The sequence below is a fragment of the Parasteatoda tepidariorum genome, chromosome 7 (genome assembly GCF_982258835.1).
Source record: "Parasteatoda tepidariorum strain Cologne lab strain chromosome 7, Ptep-v5.0, whole genome shotgun sequence".
Classification (NCBI taxonomy): Eukaryota; Metazoa; Arthropoda; class Arachnida; order Araneae; family Theridiidae; genus Parasteatoda; species Parasteatoda tepidariorum.
Genome location: NC_141761.1, coordinates 29,909,488 through 29,931,404, shown reverse-complemented (window position 1 = coordinate 29,931,404; position 21,917 = coordinate 29,909,488). Strand labels below are relative to the sequence as shown.

General features: G+C 26.1%; 1 protein-coding gene across 1 annotated transcript; it reads left to right on the top strand.

Moving 5' to 3' along the window:
• The first annotated feature begins 940 nt into the window (after positions 1 to 940).
• tex (THO complex 3 homolog tex) lies at positions 941 to 19,314 on the top strand. Its single transcript, XM_043053582.3, has 6 exons — positions 941 to 1,269; positions 4,495 to 4,651; positions 6,585 to 6,789; positions 7,795 to 7,956; positions 12,049 to 12,149; positions 19,039 to 19,314. The coding sequence occupies exons 1-6, from the start codon at positions 1,090 to 1,092 to the stop codon at positions 19,197 to 19,199; spliced, it is 966 nt and encodes a 321-aa protein (XP_042909516.1). The 5' UTR covers positions 941 to 1,089; the 3' UTR covers positions 19,200 to 19,314.
• Positions 19,315 to 21,917: the final 2,603 nt, after the last annotated feature.

Here is a 21,917-nt window from a genome sequence, read left to right as displayed (position 1 = left end):
CACAAATTTATGTATTACGAATTTATTTGACAATTTTTGATTTATGTCACGAATTTATTTGTTTTACTAGAATTTTTTTGTTTATGCAGGTTTTTCCATTGCTATTCACTTATTTCAATTTTTAATAGACTTAATTATGGCCGAAATTTTAACCTTTTTAAAGAGATATCAGTTTTAGAAATTTTATCTTAAGATTTTATACTATAGCACATTTCTAATAGATTTAACGAATTACGTGTCATTTATTTGAATTCAAATTTATTTTAAGGACTCAGTATTTACTAAAAAGATTTAATTTTTTTTTATAAAAAAAGTTTTTATATGGATTTGAATGATTGTTTTGAATTCTTAGAATTGTGTGTATTTGCAATGTACCTAAGTTAGTAGCGAGCGAAGCGATCTTGGTACGCGAAGCAAACCATATAAGATTGCGTTGCAATTTTCGGGGGTTGGCGAGCGTTAGCGAGCAGGGGGCGCAGCCCACTAGTAAATAAATAAAAGTAGAATAAGCCAAATTTAGTAAGCATTTCAACGATTAAGTGATAGCGATGAAAAAATTAGCCAATTAACAAAGATGAAAAAATTAGAATTATTAGAATATTAGCCACGGCTTCTAAGCATTATCCTTACATTAATAACTGATCCCGAGAAACTTTAAAAAAAATTGAAAAAATATTTTTTATTATTTACTTAATTGTTTATTATTTAATTTAAAGCGAATGAAGCGAATCAAGCAACGTCCAAATAATTTTCTGATTGTTGTTGTTCATTTACGTCACGCTAGAGCTACACGACGGTCTGGGAAACATCCCTGAGGATGATCTGAAGACATACCATCAAAATTCATCAAAATCAAAATTCTCTGCAGAGGGGATGGCACCTAGGTTTCCGTAGGCTGACGACCTGCACGCCAAAATAATTTTCTGAGGAAGTGAAACTTGCGTCGTGAAGTGAAGTAATTTTATTTATACTTTCAAAACATTCCCGGCAAGAATCTCAATATATAAATAAAAACACCAATTTTAGTAAGGTGCAATTTTTTTTAATTCCATGACTGTATGTTTACTTTGAAACACTGAATAAAAAACAATGACTAATTCCTACGCAGAAACTATGCGCAATTATTTTGCATCGAACAGCCGTATCAAGGAATATCAAGCTCATTCCAGCAAAGTTCATTCAATTAATTGGAGTTGTGATGGTCGTCGATTAGCATCTGGTAGTTATGATAGAACTGTTTCTCTTTTCACTCTTGAGAGAGATCGGTTGGTATGTGTGTTACAGTATATTAATTTACTTTCTTTTCCAAGTTTCGTTTCTTAATATGTTGGTAGGTAATTCATGGTCAATGCTGTCTTCGTCATTTAACTATTCATAGTTATTCACAGAAAGGATCAAAAGAAAACGAAACAAGATAATGTAAGAAAAGAAATATATATATAAATCAAGACTCGGATGAACTGCCAGAGTATTTTTTGGTAGTACAATTGTATGTTCTATAAAAGGATACATCAGCCGTAATTGAGCTGTTTAATCTAAAGAACTGATTCAAATTCATTGCAAATTGCCAAAATTGTGTCAGAAAAAAAGAACAAAATGTTCTCACCGATATCATCTTGTATATTATATTAAAACCTATTATATTTGAAAAGTCGCCATATGGCAGTAAAGGTGTGAAAAAGTGTGTAAAAAAAAGGAGGAAACATTCGCTGGACAGTAAGCTATTATGTAATTTAATGAGCCGATTTCAATTACTTTCCATGCACTATAGATAATCCATGCACTATAGATATGAAAGACATAAATTATGCAAAAAAAAATTTCATAAATTTTGTTGCTTAAGAATGTTGCTCATCTACTGGTCATAGGCAAAAGATTTTAATTATACTGCTATAATATAAAATTTTACTTTAATGGCAATTTTTTTAAAATCTTAGTACTTAAATAACTGTACAACTAATGTTTTATTTATTTTAGATGCCTTGTCGATTGCCAAGCCTTGAACATGTTTCCTCCATATTGCTTTGTAATCTGGGCTTATTTTGTTCATACATTTTACGTGTCTAGTCCTAGTGCAGATAAGCACGATAAGATATAATGCACAGACCTCAAAGACTAGAAAATACAATGTTGGGACCAACTTTAATTAACACCAAACTACAATTGAAATAATGCAATGTGTGTTTAAAATGTAATTTGAAAGTAACATAACTTAAATGCATCATTAAAATTTTTATTTCGGTAGAAATGCTTAAAATTAAACTAAACAGTGAAAAATATTTAATATAAATAAATTAGAAGGCTTCGCCCCCCCTGCTCACTGGCACTCGCCATCCCCCGGAACTGCTTTCGCAGTTCATTGCGGATTGCTTCTCAATCCGATGCTCGCTCATTGGATACGTTCTTAACGTCTAGCTTTTGTATACTTTTTTTAACACTGAAGTTCCGAAAACTTTTCACTGTAGAAAATTCTAATCCTGTGCATTTCAATATTAATTTGAAATTGCAAACAGTTCACATATTTTTCTTAATCACACTATTCTAAATTTCAGTTGTTGAGAAAAGTAACTGTTGTAAGTTTTGTTTTAAAGTCTTTCCCACCAGAGAGCTAAAACCATGTGTTGTAAAACAATATGAAATAGTACTAAAAGCCGGATGTAAAGCATCGGCTTCGATGAAGATAATTTTGTGATAATTTTTTTGATAATTCGGTGAGAATTCATCCGATTAGACATCTGATGCTCACTACGTGCTCTTGCGCACCGAAGCCTATCAATTAAAACATATTAGCGTTTTATATAACATGGATTAGTCATATGATGCTCACTATGTGCTCTTGCGCGCCGAATCCAATCAATTAAAAATGAAAACTGTTGCCAGCGCGAGAAAAGACATATCATCTGTTTTATTGATACATACGTACGTATTAGCGTTTTATATAATATAGATTTAAACATCAAATCTTATTAAGAAAATTATCATGAAAAATTTATAGATATATAGAAAAGTAGCAAAAGCATATACCCTATTGCTTCAGAAGTTATCTTTTACTATTATTCTGAAAATAAAACTTGCTGCTGTTATTAATAATCAAATTTATATGATTGTTCTGATTAGAAAATTGATATTATAATAATTTTTTTTCAATTTTAGAAATTTTCTTTCTGATTTTTTAGTTATTACATATTTGTAAGAAATAACATTTCATTGCTAAGACTGAACCTATTTCTTTAAAAGAAATTTTCTATAAAAAATGGGTGCAATCTCATACTCTGAATTAGACATTTTTTAGTTTAGTTAATAAATAAAATAGATTATGTGCTAAGTAAAAAAATGTCTTGGGCAACTTTTTGTCCATGTGACATGGTTGCACTCATCATGATACTTTTATGATACAGGTCACTTTTTCATTAATATGAAATTAAGAACAAAAACTATCATTATTTGTGCAAATTGAATTTGTTTTATGGATAATTATTAACTTGTTTGCTTAAAGGCAATTCCGTTCAAAGATAATATTTTTTTTCGATTTAGTTGGGTGATATTCATACTGATTAATATTCATACTTTTAATGCAATAGTAATTGATACTCACCTTCTCCGTGATATTAAACTATGTGATCCTGTTCAGCAGAATCCACAATTTGAAACAAATTGATTAAACAGTACATGAAAATACATAAATTTTTGTTTTTATTTTATAAAAAAAGATGTATATAATTTTTATTATTGGATTTATACTGATATAACTTATTGATGAAACTTGTTCCTAGTTCTGAATTATTGTGTTTTTATTTGATCGTAAATGATTGAGGTGGCATAAATCACCAAAAAAATATTCTAAGGTAAAAGGACTGTGTAAAGTCTCCATTTATTTTATTGCTGGAATGGACTATTCATTAAATCTTTTTAAAGTTTAAACAGTATTTTCACAATTTTTTTTATCACAAAAATAGAACCTTCGCATGATAGTTTATCATACAAACAAACCCTGCATTTTTTTAATTTTTTTATTCAGAAACTCTTTTGAATAGAAGTGTTTTTTGAATAACGGAGTTGATTATGTCTTAAATTCATAATCTTTAAACTATAATTCTGTAAAGGACTTTTTTCTTCTTATTATTTGCAAAAACTGGGCATTGTTTTCACAAAGATAGTATCCTGGTAAAAATCATTATATAGGAATTATATAAATTCAGAAAATTGCAAGGTTTTTTAAATAATCACAAAAGCAGGACCTTCCATAAGAAGTCAAGACAGACAAGTCTATCTGTTGTCTAGACTTATTAGTCTCCATTGTTTTTTGGGATTTTCACAGAATCATAAAAGTTAGACCTTATTTTCTGAAAGTTAGGAGTAGATTTTTAATGATTTCAGAAAATCGGGATCTTCCACAAAAAATCTGGGATAAACCTTGTTTAATGTACGTAAATTTTGTTTCTTGCAAATAGTGTAAAGATATACTTCTTTAGTTTTATGCGTTTTGTTTTTTAGTGTAAAGAACACACTTTTAAAGGTCATGGTGATAGTGTTGATCAATTATGCTGGCATCCATCCAACCCAGATTTGCTTGCTACAGCTAGTCTTGATAAAACTGTAAGAATATGGGACGCCAAATCTCAAAAATCAATTGCCACAATTCAAACTAAAGGTATACATTTTGATGCTAAATTGGTTGTTTCATATTGGTATTTATTTTTGCTGTTTATTAACAGAATGCTGTTTACAATATGAAAATTATACATAATCTAAATTTGTTTATTAATTTATCTGTTTAACCTTAAGAGACCCTTCCTCTCCCGATCGAACTCAATTGTTTAAGGGCTGGAGATGGGGTGAAAAATATCTAAATATGCTTTTATCCTTTGCATTTAATTTTCACAAACAAATTAATGATGAATATTTACACTTTTTGGCACCATCTTTCAATGCATGTAAAATATAAGGTTGTCACCCAATCAGAATTTCAGATGTAAATTGTAGAGTATTATAGATTCTCTATTAATTTTTTCCTCAAAAAATTATGCCAATATAATTCTGCAATGAAAATTTTTTGAAAGATATTAAAATTGTTTGCAGTTAATGGATTTTTGATAAATATCTTCGTTTTTTATGCAAGTCATGTTAAAGGAAATTTTTAGCGTCATGCAAATTAGATTTTATCAATTTGAACTACAATTAGATTTTAAAAAATCTAAAAACTGAGGAACCTGTGGTTTATAAATTATTTACTCATAGAACTTCTGAAAACTATCAATTGTTTTTTCTCCTAATCTAATAAAGCACCTTTTTTAATTTCTACCTTTTTTTGGAGGTATTATTCATTTATTTTTTTTGGTACCTAAGTACTAAAAAAATAATAAATAAATGTCATGAAAACAATAATTAAAAAGTGTACCAAGAATCCCAGATGTTGAGGGTAAAGGCCTCTTAAGCAAAACTTAAACTGAGTTAAGAATTTAGCATATTTCTTACAATTGAAAAATAATTTAGCAATGTATTTAAGTTTTTTTTTTTTTTTTTTGCATATCAAGAACTTGGGGCCCATATAGACACCATTCTTAAACTGTTAAATAGAAAAGCTTTAAATGCTACTCTTGGAATTTAGAATTTTTGTTAAAAGTAAGCATTTTTCAACATTGATACCAGTTTTTAAAAGCAATTTTTCATATTATTATAAAATAATATTATTCAAAAACAATAATTTTTTCATAGTAATTGTTAACATTTGGAAAATACTCGAATAAAAGTTGTTTAATAGGTTTAAAGTAGAGCTATATGAAATTTAGCAAAGTCATGCTGTTAAGTTATCATTTCTCAAGAACTATTCTATTGATTCCATCATTTATTAAAGTGCATTATTTTTGAAATTTTTTTTTTCATGCAGTTTCTTTAATTTTAAATTGCCCTTTCCAAATGAATTTTTTAAAAAAAATTTATTACATGCAAACCTTATGAAAATGAAAACACTTAACATGAATTTTTCGCTAGAGGCGAGGGAAAATAATTTCCCATCCCATTTTCTTGGAAAACAACAATAATTGCATAGTTTAATAGAAACACAAAAACCGATTCTGTCTCAAGTGAAGTTAATATAGCACTTTCTTGTGAAGAAAATCCTTATAGTATTCTTTTTGCAAATTACTTACTCATTGAAATAGGATGCACAACATTTGTGAGTGAAGACACAGTCACTTGCCCACAGACGCAGTCACTTGTTGATGAATGAAGGATCACAACCTCAAGTATTTTACTTGTTGATGACAATTAGGGTATTTTTTTTATGTATACATCAGTGTTTTAGGCCCTAAATCCTTTAAACTCTGTGTTAACAAAATTTGACGCTATGTAAAAATTATTATCTTGTTTTATTGCAATTATTGTTTTATTTAATCTTATGTATAAGTTAAATAAAGGCATAGTTAGCTTAACTGTTCTTGTATAAACAATATAATTGTTTCTCTATTAGTTGAAACAATTTTGAAACCTCTTAAATACCTTGTCATCAAGTTTCAAATTTATTTTTATTACGAAGTTATTTTAATGTTATTTTGCCATTTATTTATGTGGTTTTAAAATTATAGGTGAAAATATTAATATTTGCTGGTCACCTAATGGACAAACTATAGCTGTTGGAAACAAAGAAGATTTAGTAACATTCATTGATGTGAAGTCCCACAAAATACTCCAAGACCAACAGTTTAAATTTGAAGTAAATGAACTTTCTTGGAATAACGATAATAATTTTTTCTTCCTCACCAATGGACAAGGTTGCATCTATATTCTTTCGTAAGAACATTTTTATATATAAATTCTAGTGGTTAACAAACAATATTTAGTTTTTAAATTTAAATAATATTAGAGAAATTTTTAAAGATAATGTTATGGCCAATTCCATGGTTACTCTTGTTATATGTACTATGGTGTTGCACATCGATTTGATTTTACTTATGAGCTTTTTATTTTGACTAGAACAATTTGTTTGCTGAATAACAAGAAGGAATTTGATGGATTTTAATAACTTTATAGAATGGTGAATTCAAAGTATCGATTCTCTTGTTATCTGAGAAGGACATGAGACATTTACAAATTTGTATTACAATTATATTAACTTAACTGTGAAATATTCACTTTTATATAATTTTAAGAAAGGAAGGTCAACTTATTTAGTAACAGCAATAAAAAAAAGTTTTTAATACAAACCCATTACTTATTACATGAAAAATTCTTGATTAATCTTGTTACATTCCCTTTAGGAGATTTAATAAGAAATTTAGGAAACACATTCTTAGTGTAAATAAGTTGATATTGGTGTGTTTACGTAATTTTTTTAAAGAAAGGATGATTTTTAGAATTAACAACAGATAAAAAAAAAAACTAACTTTTTTCACTATTTTATCTTTTTTTAGAAAATATTTCATCTTGATTTTCAGGCCATTTCCAGTTAGCTTACGGGAATTTTTGCAGTTATCAAAACAAAGTATCTTCTTTTCCATGTAAACCTTAGTATATTTACCAAATTTGATACTAATTTGACTGTTATATCACACTACAAATGACTTTAAGTAGTCTCAGTTTAAATATAAAAACCTTTTATTTTTTACCAGTATTTGTTTCTATAGGTATTAAAAAACTAAATTTAACAAAATTTAGCATTAGGACAATTTTTAGACATGTCAAAAAATTCTTAAGTTTTCACTTTTTGTACATTGTATTGTGCTAGTAAGAGTCTTTTTTTTTTCTTTTTTTTTGAAGAAAATATGCTTTTTAATAATTGTATCTAATCTTTTCTAGGTATCCTGATCTACAGATTAGACAAGTATTAAATGCTCATCCAGCTAACTGTATTTGTATTGAATTTGATAAGAGTGGAAAATATTTTGCTACTGGTAGTGTGGATGCCCTTGTTAGTTTATGGGATGTCGAGACTTTGGTTTGCATTCGTACTTTTTCTAGGTAAAAACTTATTCTCTTTTTTTTTCTGTTGCAATATGCCATGAATCAGTTTTCTGTAGATTAAATTATTTGTAAGTTATTTTGTTACAGAGTTTATTTATTTTGTTTTTATCTCATTCAATTCTGCATTAAAATGTGCATAGTAAATAATACCTCACTCGTTTTAAAGGTCATAAGTTTCTCTCCTGCTGTTAATTTTAAGAAGCTAATACTTACAATTAGGGCAGATCAAAGCTTTCTTATTCAGGGTGGCCACTGACCTTGAAAACCTGGAATTATCAGGGAATTTTTTTATACTATAAACGTCACAGAAATGTAGATAAAAACCTGGAAAAATCGGGGAATTTTAAAGAAAAGCTGAATTTTTTTTTCTTCTTTTAAATTATTTTACCATTTATTGTACCAATTTTTTTTATGGAAATTTATCGCCTAACAGTTGAAATATCAAAAACTTAGCAATACTGTACTTGCATTAACTTTTGCTGCATTATAACCCAGTTAAACTAGAAAGCCACATGAAACTATCCCATGGTTGCTAAATGAATGGAGAAACTTTTGACCTCTTTGGAGATTTAGAAAAGGCAAAGATTGTAGGTGGAGGTTAAAGAAGGAGTTATGATATTTTTTTCTGTTTATAAAATTAGTTTCTTTTCTAGTCTATTTGGCTGAATCAATTTATCATTCAAATTCGTTCTGATGCTTTGGTTTTGGTGGTATTGTTTTTTTTTTTTTTTTTTTTTTTTTTTTTTTTACAAAATGTTTTAATATTTTTAACTTTATAGAATTCTTTAAAATATAGTTGGGTTATAATTTAATAACAGAATTTATATTGCACTCTTTTACTGAAAGCTTTTGTACTCCCAATCCAACGAAATCGGTGAATTATGTTTTCTCAGCAAAGCCAACTGTTTACTCATTTTCTTGCAATCACTAACAGTCGAGCGTTGTCGACAAAGCTTTGCAATTGTTGCATTGTTATTAGTTTTCTCAATTTCATTTAACCTTTTAGAACATATTTTATTTCCATATTGTTATATCTGAATTAATTTTTATTAAATGGAATATGAATAAAAAGGCAATGTTTAAGGTATAGTGGCTTATTTTTACAAAAATAGCATGCTGTCCTTCTAAAAACGCTTCAGGAGAACACTGAAATAATAATTAAACTGTGACAAAGCGAGTTATCTTGTACAAATGTGTAGAAACATTTCACATTTTGATTTTCAAAAAAATTATTCTGAAGATGCACTTTAGATATTTTACGTCCGACACTAAAATACATAATTGATTTTATTGTGCCACTGAGATTTAACATAACTAAATTTTAATTTTCTGCTGAAAGAACGATATTTGAACGATATAGTCTATTTTGATTTTGAAAAAAGTTAATATTTTTTTGTAAATTAATAATTAATTATTTTTATATCCGACACTATTTGTGTGAGACACCACAGCTTTTCTTTTTATTATGTTTGTTTTTATCTATTTCCATCTCTTATTTTGCTTTTCCATTATAAAATGATGTGAAATATGATTAGAAACCATCTAAATATTCTAAAGTTGATTTACAATAATGTATTTCACCTCAGTAACCTAAAAAATCTACTCAACTTTGCTATACTTAAAGTTATTTATATAAAAACTTAAAATTGATCAGTGAAGTTTTTATATATTTATATTTTTATTTTATTTTAGTAAGTTAATCCTTTGAACAACTAGTAATTTGTTTTTAATTATTTTCTTTGCATATTAAATTCAAGTTTGTGTATGTTGCTAAATATTGTAATTGTTATTTTTTGTTTTCTTTGATAAAATTTTGATAATCCATTGCTTTAAAATTCTAATTAATTCAGACTTTTTATTAATTTATTTTTAGAAATGTTTTATGCTCACAGTTTAATTTAATTTGATTAGATCAAGCAGATAATTTAAATATTTCGTTTTTTCATAGCTCTAAAAGTAATTACTTAGAATGCATTTTAATAAATCTAAAAAAGAGTGCATAGAAATGCTGATATTTCTTTCATAATTCCATTCATTATTTAGATATCAGAAATATGAATTTCATAATACTGAGGTGCACTAGTTTTATTCTCTTCTTTTTGTAATATTTTTCAATCTAAAATTACATTCTTTGAAACATTACATTCTTTCTTTAATGTAAAAATTTGTTTGCCTTACTATTCAAATATGTTTTTGAATGAAATTATCTTCGAACAAAGAATTTTCAGTAATCAGATAATTTAGAATATCTGATATTAGAGTTAGATAATCAGAAGATAATTTTCAAAAATCAATTAGTTAATTAGCATAAATATTTGGCCCTGAATCCATTAGGATTGAGTCCTATTACCTGAAGCTCTAATGATTAGATTGAAAATTATTCTGGTTAATTTTTTTTTGGTACATTTAAATAAGTATTTTAATGTGAAAAATGTTTTGTTATGTACTAACACTGCTGCATAGAGTATTGCTGGTCTATTTTATTATCTTATTTACTTGAACAATTATCATTATCAAATACATTATTGTAGGTACATGATTTAAGCAAAATATTATTTTTTATAATTTTTCTTCCTTAATTTTTCAATAATAATTAAGAAAAATGAGATTTATACAAGTACACATTTTCTTGAGTAGTAACACTACTACTAAGTAGTAGTGTTACTACTCAATCTGAGCAATTTAAATGTTCCCATCCTCATTTTATAATTTATCTTTTTTACACAGAAAATCCAATATTTCACATAACAAATAAAAGAATCAAAGTTTTCTGGTGAAAATATGGTCTGAATTATCATTGAAATTTACCTGAAAAAGTCAGGGAATTTTTTTTCTGGAATCGAGTGGGAACCCTGTACTTGGAGTTACTCAAGTCTATTTTATCATTGCCACTTACTTGAACTATTTTAGTAATTGTTCAAGTAAATCATGGTAATTTAAAGCCTTACTTTACATAATTATTGTAAAGTATGGATAAACATACGATGCCAAATTGATCCAAACCAATTGCTTTTGCACAAGTATATTTTAAGGAAGTATTTTAATATGGAAATTTTTTTACTTAAGTAGCCTCTGTGTAGTATACCTTTATATATACATAGAGTATTACAGGTATTTTTAGTGCCCTAGTTTACTTAAACAATTATTGTAATTAACTTACTATAACTACTTGATTTAATTATTTTTTTATTGATTTTTGCCTAACTTTGCGACAATAATGTAGAAAAACTTTGTCATTTATGCATACATATACATTTAAAAAAATATTTTAATGAGGAAAATGTTTTAAATAGTTACTTAAAAATTACATTTTATTAAGTATTAAAATTCTAATTTATTTTACTTCCCTAATTTGCTTGTACAGTTTCTACAATTGATTAGCTTTACGTGACTACTTTATTTAACCAAATATTTCTTTTCCACTGTCTAATCCTTTGCTTTACAATAAATATTTTGCGAAAGTATGATCAATATACACACTAAAAAATATTTAAATGTTATTAATGTTTTAAGTAGTAACTCTTAAGGGATTATTGCATGTCTATTTCAATATACCATTTACTAACTCCTTCATATAACTCTTTTTAGCAAAATTAGTGCCTTCATAAAAATTATAGTAATATCTAAAAGAAAATAATTCAGTTTGCAAATCCTTGAAGTGAATATATGTCATATTTCTTATTGGAATTTATTTTAGATGAAATTATTTTTTGCGAAATTTAGATTATTCTGAAGTTATTTGCAAAATAATACGTTTATGCAGACAATGCATTTTTTCACAAAAATAAGATCAGGATAGAAATTCTAAATTAATCCTTACCCTTATTACCAATTTTTTACAAATGGTTTCTACAGAAACCATTTGAGAAAGATTGGTAACAACTCCAGATTATTTTAAAAACCCTTTTAGAGCAATTTTTATATAAAAATATTTTTGTTAAAATTAATGATCATAATATTATGTTCTTTATTAATAATCATAATATTATATTCCTCTTTTTAATAATTATTCTTCCAACTTGAAAAACTTTATAATTGACTTCTGTGGTGTTAATGTAGAAAAACTATTTAATTTTTAATTATTTTCAGACTTGAGTGGCCTGTAAGGACAATAAGCTTTAGTCATGATAGTTGTATGCTTGCATCAGCCTCTGAAGACCATTTAGTTGACATAGCTGATATTGCAACTGGTAATGTTGATTTTTAGCATTTGTTTCAGCTATTTCTATATGTAGCTGAAATTGCATAAAACAATTGAGATAAGTTTTTTTTTCTTATTTAATTTCTAAATGTTTTTATTTTAAATTTATTCCAATGGTAAGTAATTTTAACTATTTTTTTATGAGTGTTATGTTTCTTTCTATAATCCTACTGCTTCGAAGTAATATTTAAAATATTTCTCTTTCCTTTTATATATATATATATATCTTATATAGTTTATGTTCAAGTATAAATACCCAGTATCAACAATGCTTCTATTCTTTGTTGTATTTTAGTAATATCAAAAATATGAATTTCTATTCTATTCATCAAAATTTATAATTTATTGTAACAACTAATTTTGTGATGACACATCAGAGATAGAGTATCTATAAAATTTATATCTTGTGTAGCAATTTGGTTTGAAAAAAACAAAACATAATATGCTGTTTTTTTCTTTTTCTTTTTTTTTTTTTTTTTTTTTTTTTTTGTTAAATTTTATCTTTGAAAACTTAGAGGGTTAATGTGAACTTTACTGAGATTGGCAAAAGTAAGTTTAAAAAATTTAGTTTAAACATTTATTTTAAATATTGAGTTATGTCTCCTTATTATCCCATATTGTTTATCATAAAACATTTTTGGGTAAGATTAAAACATGGAATGCACATTTTCCATAATTTTGTACAGATACCGCTCTTGCCAACTTTTACAATTTTTATGAACAAAACTTTTTAGTGGCACTTTTCAATTTTATGCTTTTTTATATTGTTCTGGGTTTAAAAAAATTGATTTAAAATTATTTTACTCATCACAACGTAAAACTTTAGCAAACATATATAAGAACCCTAAAAGTTACGCCGTTTTATGTAAAAGCCTAACAAAATTCAAAATGCTGCTAATAATTTTAATGCTTTTGACTCTGCTTTTCTACTACTTTTTTGAAAAATCTTTAGCCAAAAACTATAAAAGTTGGCAGCGATAAAAAAATTGTAGCAAATTTTTCTGCAATAAGGGAATATAACCCTTTTATTTAAAAAAAGTTTAAATAAAGATTTATTTTTTTTATAAATTTGTTTGTTAATTGAATGTTGATGTATATTTCTATCAGGATTGGTAAAACCCAGGTTTTTTCGTGTTTTTCTGTGAGAAAACTCAATTTTGCCTAGGAATAAAGGACTTTTATTGAGTTTTTTATAAAATGACCCAATTTTGTTCGAAGATAAGTGATGTTTTCAAGTATATTCTACATGCATTCTTATATACACCATATATAAGCATCTGATACATTACATGATGAATAAATGTTGCTTAGTTATTATCAAAGGTATTAATTAAAAAAAAATTTATGTAAATAAGTCTTTCAGTCATTTTTATGCATTCTAAGTATATAATAGTGCATAGTACTATTGAACTGATTCTTTTTAAAATGTAAGTTGTGTGATTAGCTTAGATTATAACTAAACGCATAATCAGCTTTAAAGTTATTGAATGGAATTTATAAACAATGTAAACATTTATGAAATGTTTACAATGCTTATAAATTCTTAACTTATTAAAAACTTATATTTTTGTTGCACATCGTATGTTCATTTATATTTTTCAATGTATGAATTCTTTATATGTCTCATATTATAGAAAAAAAATTATCAACTTTGATTTTTATTATGCATCTTGCTTTTGAAATGAATGTAAAAAAAATTAAACATTTGTTTTCTAAGCATTCCAAGTATATAATTTAAGATTTTAATGAACGTATCATGAACAACCAATATACACAATATGCATTCATATTTCATTGATAAATAATTATGTGAAATATAAGCTAAATTTTAAGTGTCATGACAATTTCATGAAACTATATTACTTTATTCAGGGATGAGATTTTTCAGCTTTTTTATCAAAAATTCAGATTTTCTAAAAATTTCTTTTTTTTTTATAAGTATTCCGCTTTTTCAGAAAATTCGCCGATTTTCAAAGAGAAGCAGATAATTCAAACTACATAGCTACCAATCCTTTCTCATTTTTACTTATTTTACCTATTTTCTCCCCTTTTACATGCAGCAGATAAGATTTTCCGAATTTTTTACCCGCCCTCCAGATAGATCCAATTTTTATAGTTCAAACGACGCTGCTTCTGACAAGCCTTTTAGAGGTCCCAAGCCTGGAATCTGCTAATATCTCGATTCTTATTCACACGATTTTAATATCAGACATAGCTTTTTATATTTGCATGTTGCGATTCTTATTCACGCGATATGAATATTGTACGTTGCGATTCTTATTTACGAGATTTAAAAATCCGATATTGTGATTCGTATTTGCGTCTTTTTAAAAACCTATGTAGCGATTCGTATTCATGCAAGTTTGAAATTCAATGTGTTGATTTGCTCATGCGGTTTATAATATCAGACATTGATTTTCGTATTTATACGCGATTTTAAAATAAGGATTGGGATTCGCATTCACGCATTCCAAAAGTTATGCATCATAATTCTTATTTATGCAATCTAAAAATTACGCATCGTGATTCATATTTACGCTATCTAAAAATTATGAATCGTGATTTGTATTTACGCGTTTTAAAAATTCTATATCCCAGTTTTTATTTTCTCATTTTCAAAATCGTATATCTAGCTTCATATTCATGTGATTTCAAAATCCATAATTGTTATTCATATTCACGCAATTTTAAGATCAACTATCGCGATTCTTGTAAGAAGTAAATTTTTTTTTAATTAGTTACTATAAAGGTGACTGTTTTTCTAACGACGATTATTAGTATATGTAAGTGTTATAACATCAGAGAAACTGGAAGGGAATATATTCAAAACTTACATTCTGTGCTTGCAAAGAAGAAAAAATAGGATTTGTCACAAGATGTTTGAAGATGGACTAATGACTAAATATAGCAAACATAAAAGATATAGCAAACAAAAGCAATCACTTAAAAGGGGATTTAATTAAAAAAAATTTGGGGGGGAAAAGAGTTAATTAACTCATCATCAAAATTTTATTTATAATTGCTGTTATTTATGCTATAAAATGCAAAATTCTTATCAAATAAAAAACAATTATCTAAACAGTTGCTGATTGTCATGTAATTTTTCAAACTGAAATAGCAATTTTTGTATGTTAAGGAGTTACTATATATTTCTACTTCACTGTTATTGATATGTTTCAGAGGGCTGTAGTTAGATTAAACTATAATATGAACATAATGATTCGGTCCATTGTTAAAGTTTTTTTTTTCCCAATATAATTTAAAAAGTAATATTACTGATATATTTGCTATAAATCATATAACAGTATTTATTAAAAGAAATGAAATATTAATTTATATTCTCAGTAGTTTTAATTTGCTAAACCAGGTAGTTTTTCAAGTAGTAATTGTCTCTTTTGTGAACTTAGGAAAAATATAATTTCCAGCTTTATTTTTTCAATTAGTAATTTTTTTTTCACTAAATGTTAAGTATCAATGTAATCGTTAAGTACACAATTGTATGTCAACACATTATTTATTACCTTAATTAAACTGTCTGGAATTTATTATTAAAGGGTTGCGCTTGCATAAAATTTACTATTGTGGAAATTCAGCTTTTTTGCGTTTTGGCTAATCTCATCCCTGTTTATTAATATGCAAACAAATTTTTCTTTATATATAACTCTAATGTGAGCTTATTTGAAAACAAATAGAGACATATATTAATAGGAAAGTTACTTTTTTTTTAATATGCATATATATTTATGGAACCTTTCCAAAATTTTTAAATTGTTTTACCTGCTTGAAAGCTTCATAACTTTTTTGATTTTAGTTCATTTTGATTTCAAAATGGATAAAAGTAGTTTTTAGAAAAAAAAAGTTATGTATGAAATTTTAAAGTAATCTTAAATGTTTTTTAAACTTTCTTTGCATTTGAAAGTTAAATTATTTTTGTATCAATTATGCTTTTATTATCTTTAGTAAAATTACAGCAGAAAATTGTTAAGTCAAGAAAAGAAAAATTTTATTAAATTCAAAAAAAAAAAAAAATTATGATAACCACTAGGCACTACCCCACATCGGTTTTGTCTATGCTTACATACTTAATCAATCAAGGATAAAATATTGTATAATGAGGTGTGTAGCATATTTAAAAATTGCTTAAAAGTGTTTATTTTTTATTTTCGTTTTTAAAAAACTCTTAAGGGTGCTTTTTTCATTTTAAAAAGTGCTTAATTTTCCCTTTTTTAAAATGATATATTTTTTCTTTACCATGTATATTTTTGCCACGAGTCATGATGCAAAAAGCGTGGTTCTATTCAATGTTTTGTAGCCTTTGAAAGCGACAATCATTTTATGTGTTTGATGAAATACATGCTGGTACGTATGTGTGTATGCTGAGAGCTGGATTCTGTAAAAAGGAATCTAATTATGTATATTCACATAGGTCCCCAGAATAGTCAAGAATCACAAAGCTTCATCATCGAAACATTTCTGTCTCCCTTTTATTCATTTAATTTAATAAAGATAATAATTGATTGAAATTTTTATCTGATTAATCGTTTACTAATTGTATAAATGTTTTTAAACTTTTATTTTACTTCATTACTTTTTTTTACTTATTACTTTTTATTATTGTAATACTTTTAAAAGTTTCAGTGCTTTTAATTCGTTTTATGAAAAAACTCAATAAAAGAGGCAAAATTTATTTTTAAAAAGTGTAAAGTGAGAGGCTTTCACAATTTTGAATTCCGTAAAAAGTCTTATGTTATTCAGATTTGTAATTCCGAAAAACTTTAATTCATCTCTTGAAGATTTGATTTAAAAACAATTTGAAATTGAAAAAAAAACAAAACAATTATCTCAGATTTGTTAAACATTGTGAGTGTAAGGACCATAAAATAATTTACTTGCGACAAAAATGTTAAGTGTCAATACTCAATGTATTTACATTTCAAAATTATGTAAATTTTTTTCAATCATTTCATTAAAAAAATACTGAACCAAATGACAAATTTTAATAAACATTTATTTGTAACTATTCACTAATTTACATTTGTAATTTAAATTTATTAAAGTTTATCTTAGTTTGCTTAATTCCTTACATATCTTTATAAATTCGGTATAATCAATGATATTAATCAATAATATAATTTGTTAAATATGCTTTTATAAATAACTTTTATTTAAATGTAAAAAAATACGCTTAATAACCTTTTTAAATAACAATTAAATTAATTATAATTTTAAATTAAATTTTTTACATAAATAAATAAAGTTATTAATTTAAAGTGTAGAATGAGCCACACAGTATTGAATGTATTTAAAATTGTTTTTATGGTGTTAAATATAATCAAGTAAAGAGTTCTTTGTCATAAACTAGTTATTTTATCATGATCACGTAAAGTTTGAAAATTATTTTGCATTTTGTTAATGCATAGATGAAGAATTTATAACAAAGGGAAGAAATTTTTTTATTAGACTGCGTATCCTAATTATGATAATTTTTTAAAGGGTTAAAAATTATTTGAGTGCTTAAAAGGTGCTTATTTTTTATTGAAAAATTTGATTATGCACCCTGTTAGAGAATGTGCTTTAAATTCTCATTGAAACTTGGTGATCAAAAGAGCTGTAAACCAGCAAACATAATTTGTGTTATCTTTTAAATATTAGGGAGCAAAAAAACAGAGATGTTAACAGTTTAATTAATAACAATTTATAATGTTAAATCTATAAGAAAATTTTTTTTCAAAAGTTTCATCCAAATGAACTTATGGGAATTTTTGAGAGATATTTAAGATTGATCTTTGTACCCTTATCCAAACTTCAGGGCACCAGTTCAAATGGTTGTGGAAATACAAGAGAGACACAAAAATTTTTCATTTTTTTAAAAAAAAAAAAAAAAAAAAAAAATACGGATGCTGTTATTGCACAATTTAAGACAATTGTAATAATTTTATAAAATAAGTGTATTGCAAAAAGAGGTAGATCTTTGTCTCAACTCAAATTTTTGAAAAATTGTCCTCTTTTTAAAAAATGTCCGTTTTCAGTAGTATACTAATTTTTAGTTTGAAATATTTGGTGACTTCTTCAGAAGTTATCTTCTTTTTACAAGCCAGTTACAGCCATGCATGTAAATATTTCAGCAGAAATACCATTAAATAATAATTAAGCACCCTAAAAGTTTTTACAAAAATTACCAAGATGTCATATGAGAATAAATTTCACCAAAGTAATGAAAAAAGTTGATTATTTTGGATTTAACCTAAATATTTTTGAATTTACTTATATAAGTAAAGATTCATTAAACAAAATTAGTTTGTTCTTTTTGTTCCCTTCGTCATGCTTTTATTTATTTTTTAAAAAAAAGTTTAATTCTATCATATCATATCTAAATATCATATCATAAGGAAATAAATATTGAAGTTTATAACATATTTTTAAAGCAATATGTTGAAGAGCTTGCACTTGTTGATGAGACATAATAAGTATGTATTGACATTTATGATAGTATTACTTCTTTGTCAATAATAATGTTCTGCGTCACTTCCATAGATTTTTATTCGTACTTAATATTTCTTCTTTACTAATTTCTAATAATTCCTTTGTCAATAATACTTTGTGCCGCTTACTAAAGATAAAAATGCTGTTGTAAGTATAATGTAATTAATATAATTTTTTCAACAGATTAATAAAAGATTTTTTTTTTTAAATATGAAATTGAAATATATGCTGCGCATGTAGATTTTTTTAGCCCTGTTTATTTCTTTATCTATTATAGATATTTTGAAATTATTGTTCCTATTCACTATTAATCTATACCCAAATATTTTTCTTTATTTAAAATGTATCTAAAATTTTTTGTCACTCACATATAAAGATTTTTCTTTATTTTTCAGGGGAGCGTATTGCTGAGGTTCCATGTGAATCACCCACATTCACTGTTGCTTGGCATCCTAAAAAATATCTGCTCGCTTTTGCATGTGATGATAAAGATAAGCACATGAGGGAAAGAGATGCCGGAACTGTCAAATTATTTGGCTTGTCATCTGACATGTAATTATGTATAGTTGTAAAAAATCATATTGTTGAAATTCATATTCATAGTCTTTTTTATTGCAGATCTTATTCTTATAACTTTATTTAATATCAAATAAAGATTTGTATATGTCTAACTGTCTCTCAAGTTTAGTTTTTAAATATTATTTTTCCTATCTAAATAAATTTTTTAATTTTCTTTAATGAAATATGCTATTTGGATCATATGCCAATAATTTTTTTACTTTTTTTTCTCTCCCCAATTTTGGTATTTTCTGTCATGAAAGGCTAAGGTGAGCTTGTCTTAATAATTATTTTTTATGAAACTAACTAAATTATGATTAAACTAACTAAAATCTAAATGATTTTATTTAATCCCTTTCCCAATAAATATAAATCATTTATATAATCAGTAATTTTATTTTTAGGAATTCCCTTCCCACCTGCACTATTGAAAGGTTGTGCAATAGTCTCTTCTTAAATTTATTATTATTTTCTCATAACTTTTTTGCAACCTTTTCAACATTCTTCTTCTATAACTTCTTCAACATTTTAAATTCAAAAGCCAAGATATGGTTAAAATCTTATAAACAAAAACCTTAACAATAGTTTGTAACTATAGTTCATAATCTTATCTACAGTTTACAGTGTACATAGTTGTCCTGATTTTTCTGATAAAAAATATTCTGTCCTTCTTAGTCCTCATTTTTTGATTTTTTTTTTTTTTTTTTTTTTTTTTTTTGCTTTTTCAGAACATGTCATTTCGACAAACACACAATTTTAAAATAATCATTCAGTTTTTCTTTTAAATAGAATAACTTATCTTTGTCAAAATTAGTAAGTGCATTTTTATTCAGAAAGGGAAATCCGAACTGTGTTTCAAAGGAGAAACAGTTGGCGTGAATGATGGAATTCCTTCTTTATTATCACTTTTTCCTCAAAGGAACAAATTATTGCTGAATCAGTATCGAGAAGAAAAAAAATTTAAGTAACCCTACCCTTTTTACAGAATTGTTTTCTATTTTTGTTATTTTACACCTCTCATAACTCTGTATCTAACTATGCACTTGTGGAACTCCAAAATATGCCTGATATAAAAGTTAAGCACTGCTTTTTGTGTCCTGATGTGGCTCTTATTTTAGAAAATATTGTAAGTTTATTGTCTGTTATAAAATTTTTTTCCATGTTAGAGCAGAAGCTAGAGTTCCATTTTTTCCTCAGAGTCACAAAAGCTTTTTTTCTTCCTCAGTGCCTTTAATTTTACATAATTTTTGTTTAGAATAAAAATTCCTAGTCTTCTCTTTCTTCACAAGTCATGTTGGTCTTCATGAGTTTTCATCATAACAATATGAATTACTAGAGTCATATTATAGTCTATCTAAACTGCAATCTATTCTTTTAACGATTATATTTATTGTTTTAATAAATTGTTCAAATAGTCTCTTAATTCGAAATAGAATTATTAAAGTAAATTCAAAGTCAACTTATATTAAGTATTTATTAAATAAAATGGGTAATACTTAATGGGAAGTGTAAACATCCTGGGATGCATAGGAAAAAAGAACTGGGTAATACCTACCTCTAAGAAACCAGTTGTATTCACAATCCTTCGTTTGTCAAGAGTGTAAATAAATGTTTAATTTCTACTTTGATGACTGGATTTGTGATATCTTTTTTTTTTTTTTTTTTTTTTTTTTTGCAAACCCATCGGTGCTGAGGTTAAATTGGTTCGAAAAAAGAAAAAAATTGTGGGGGAAGAGGAATTCATAACAATAACACATCATTTCAACTTGTGGGTTCTCATAACCTGTGTCATCTAGATGAAAAGATCATAAGGTGCTGTTGTCTGAAATATTTCACAAAAGCAATATTTATTTTTTCTCTTAGCAATGATAAAGGAAGGTAACAGGTGAAGGATTGATTCTTCAGTAGTAATATAGCTTAAGAATACTTTAATTTATTAAAAAGGTAAAAAATTTATAAGCTTTGAAAAAATGGTAAAGTGGAAAGTTTTTTTTTTCTGTAACCGGTATTGAAAAAGTGCTGTTCAGTTTGGAGAAATTGAAATCAATGCTTTGGGGTCTTACTAATAGTTCGGTTACAGAAGTATCCACATTGTGGAGAAGGTACTTAATGGTTTATTCATAGAAGATTCATGGGTAATTAAAAAATGTCCATAATGAGAGGCATTTGTTTTATGAGTGTGTTCGGAGCTTGAGGTTTCACTCCATATTAGTGAGTTAGTAAAACTTCTCAGTTTTTTTGTTTTTTTTGCAAAATTTTTTTTTGATCTATTAGTTTTACAAAATCCATGTGAATTTCTATTTTTTTAAAATTTTAATGTTTGGCGTATTTTTGTCCAAAAAGTAAGTTTCATTGTTTATAGAATAAAACAGGTTATCTTTCTAATGAAATATTACCATCTGTAAAAGAATACGAACAAACATAGTACAGAATTTAATCATAGTTTCTGTAAAAGTCGGGGAATTTTTATTTTTGAAACAGCGAGCAATCCTCTTGAAAATATTTTTCAACTAAAATGTTTTTAAATTTGTATAATGAGATAGTATTTCATAAAAATTGAGTTTGTACTGTTGCATTTAAATTTTATCTTTTTACATCCCTCTTAAACTCTCATCATTAATTTTTCTGTGATTGAAAGCAAAATGATTAAAGTAAACATTATAGTTTGCATTATTAGTCTTGAAGACTAAATAATGATTTTCTACCTTTTTTTATT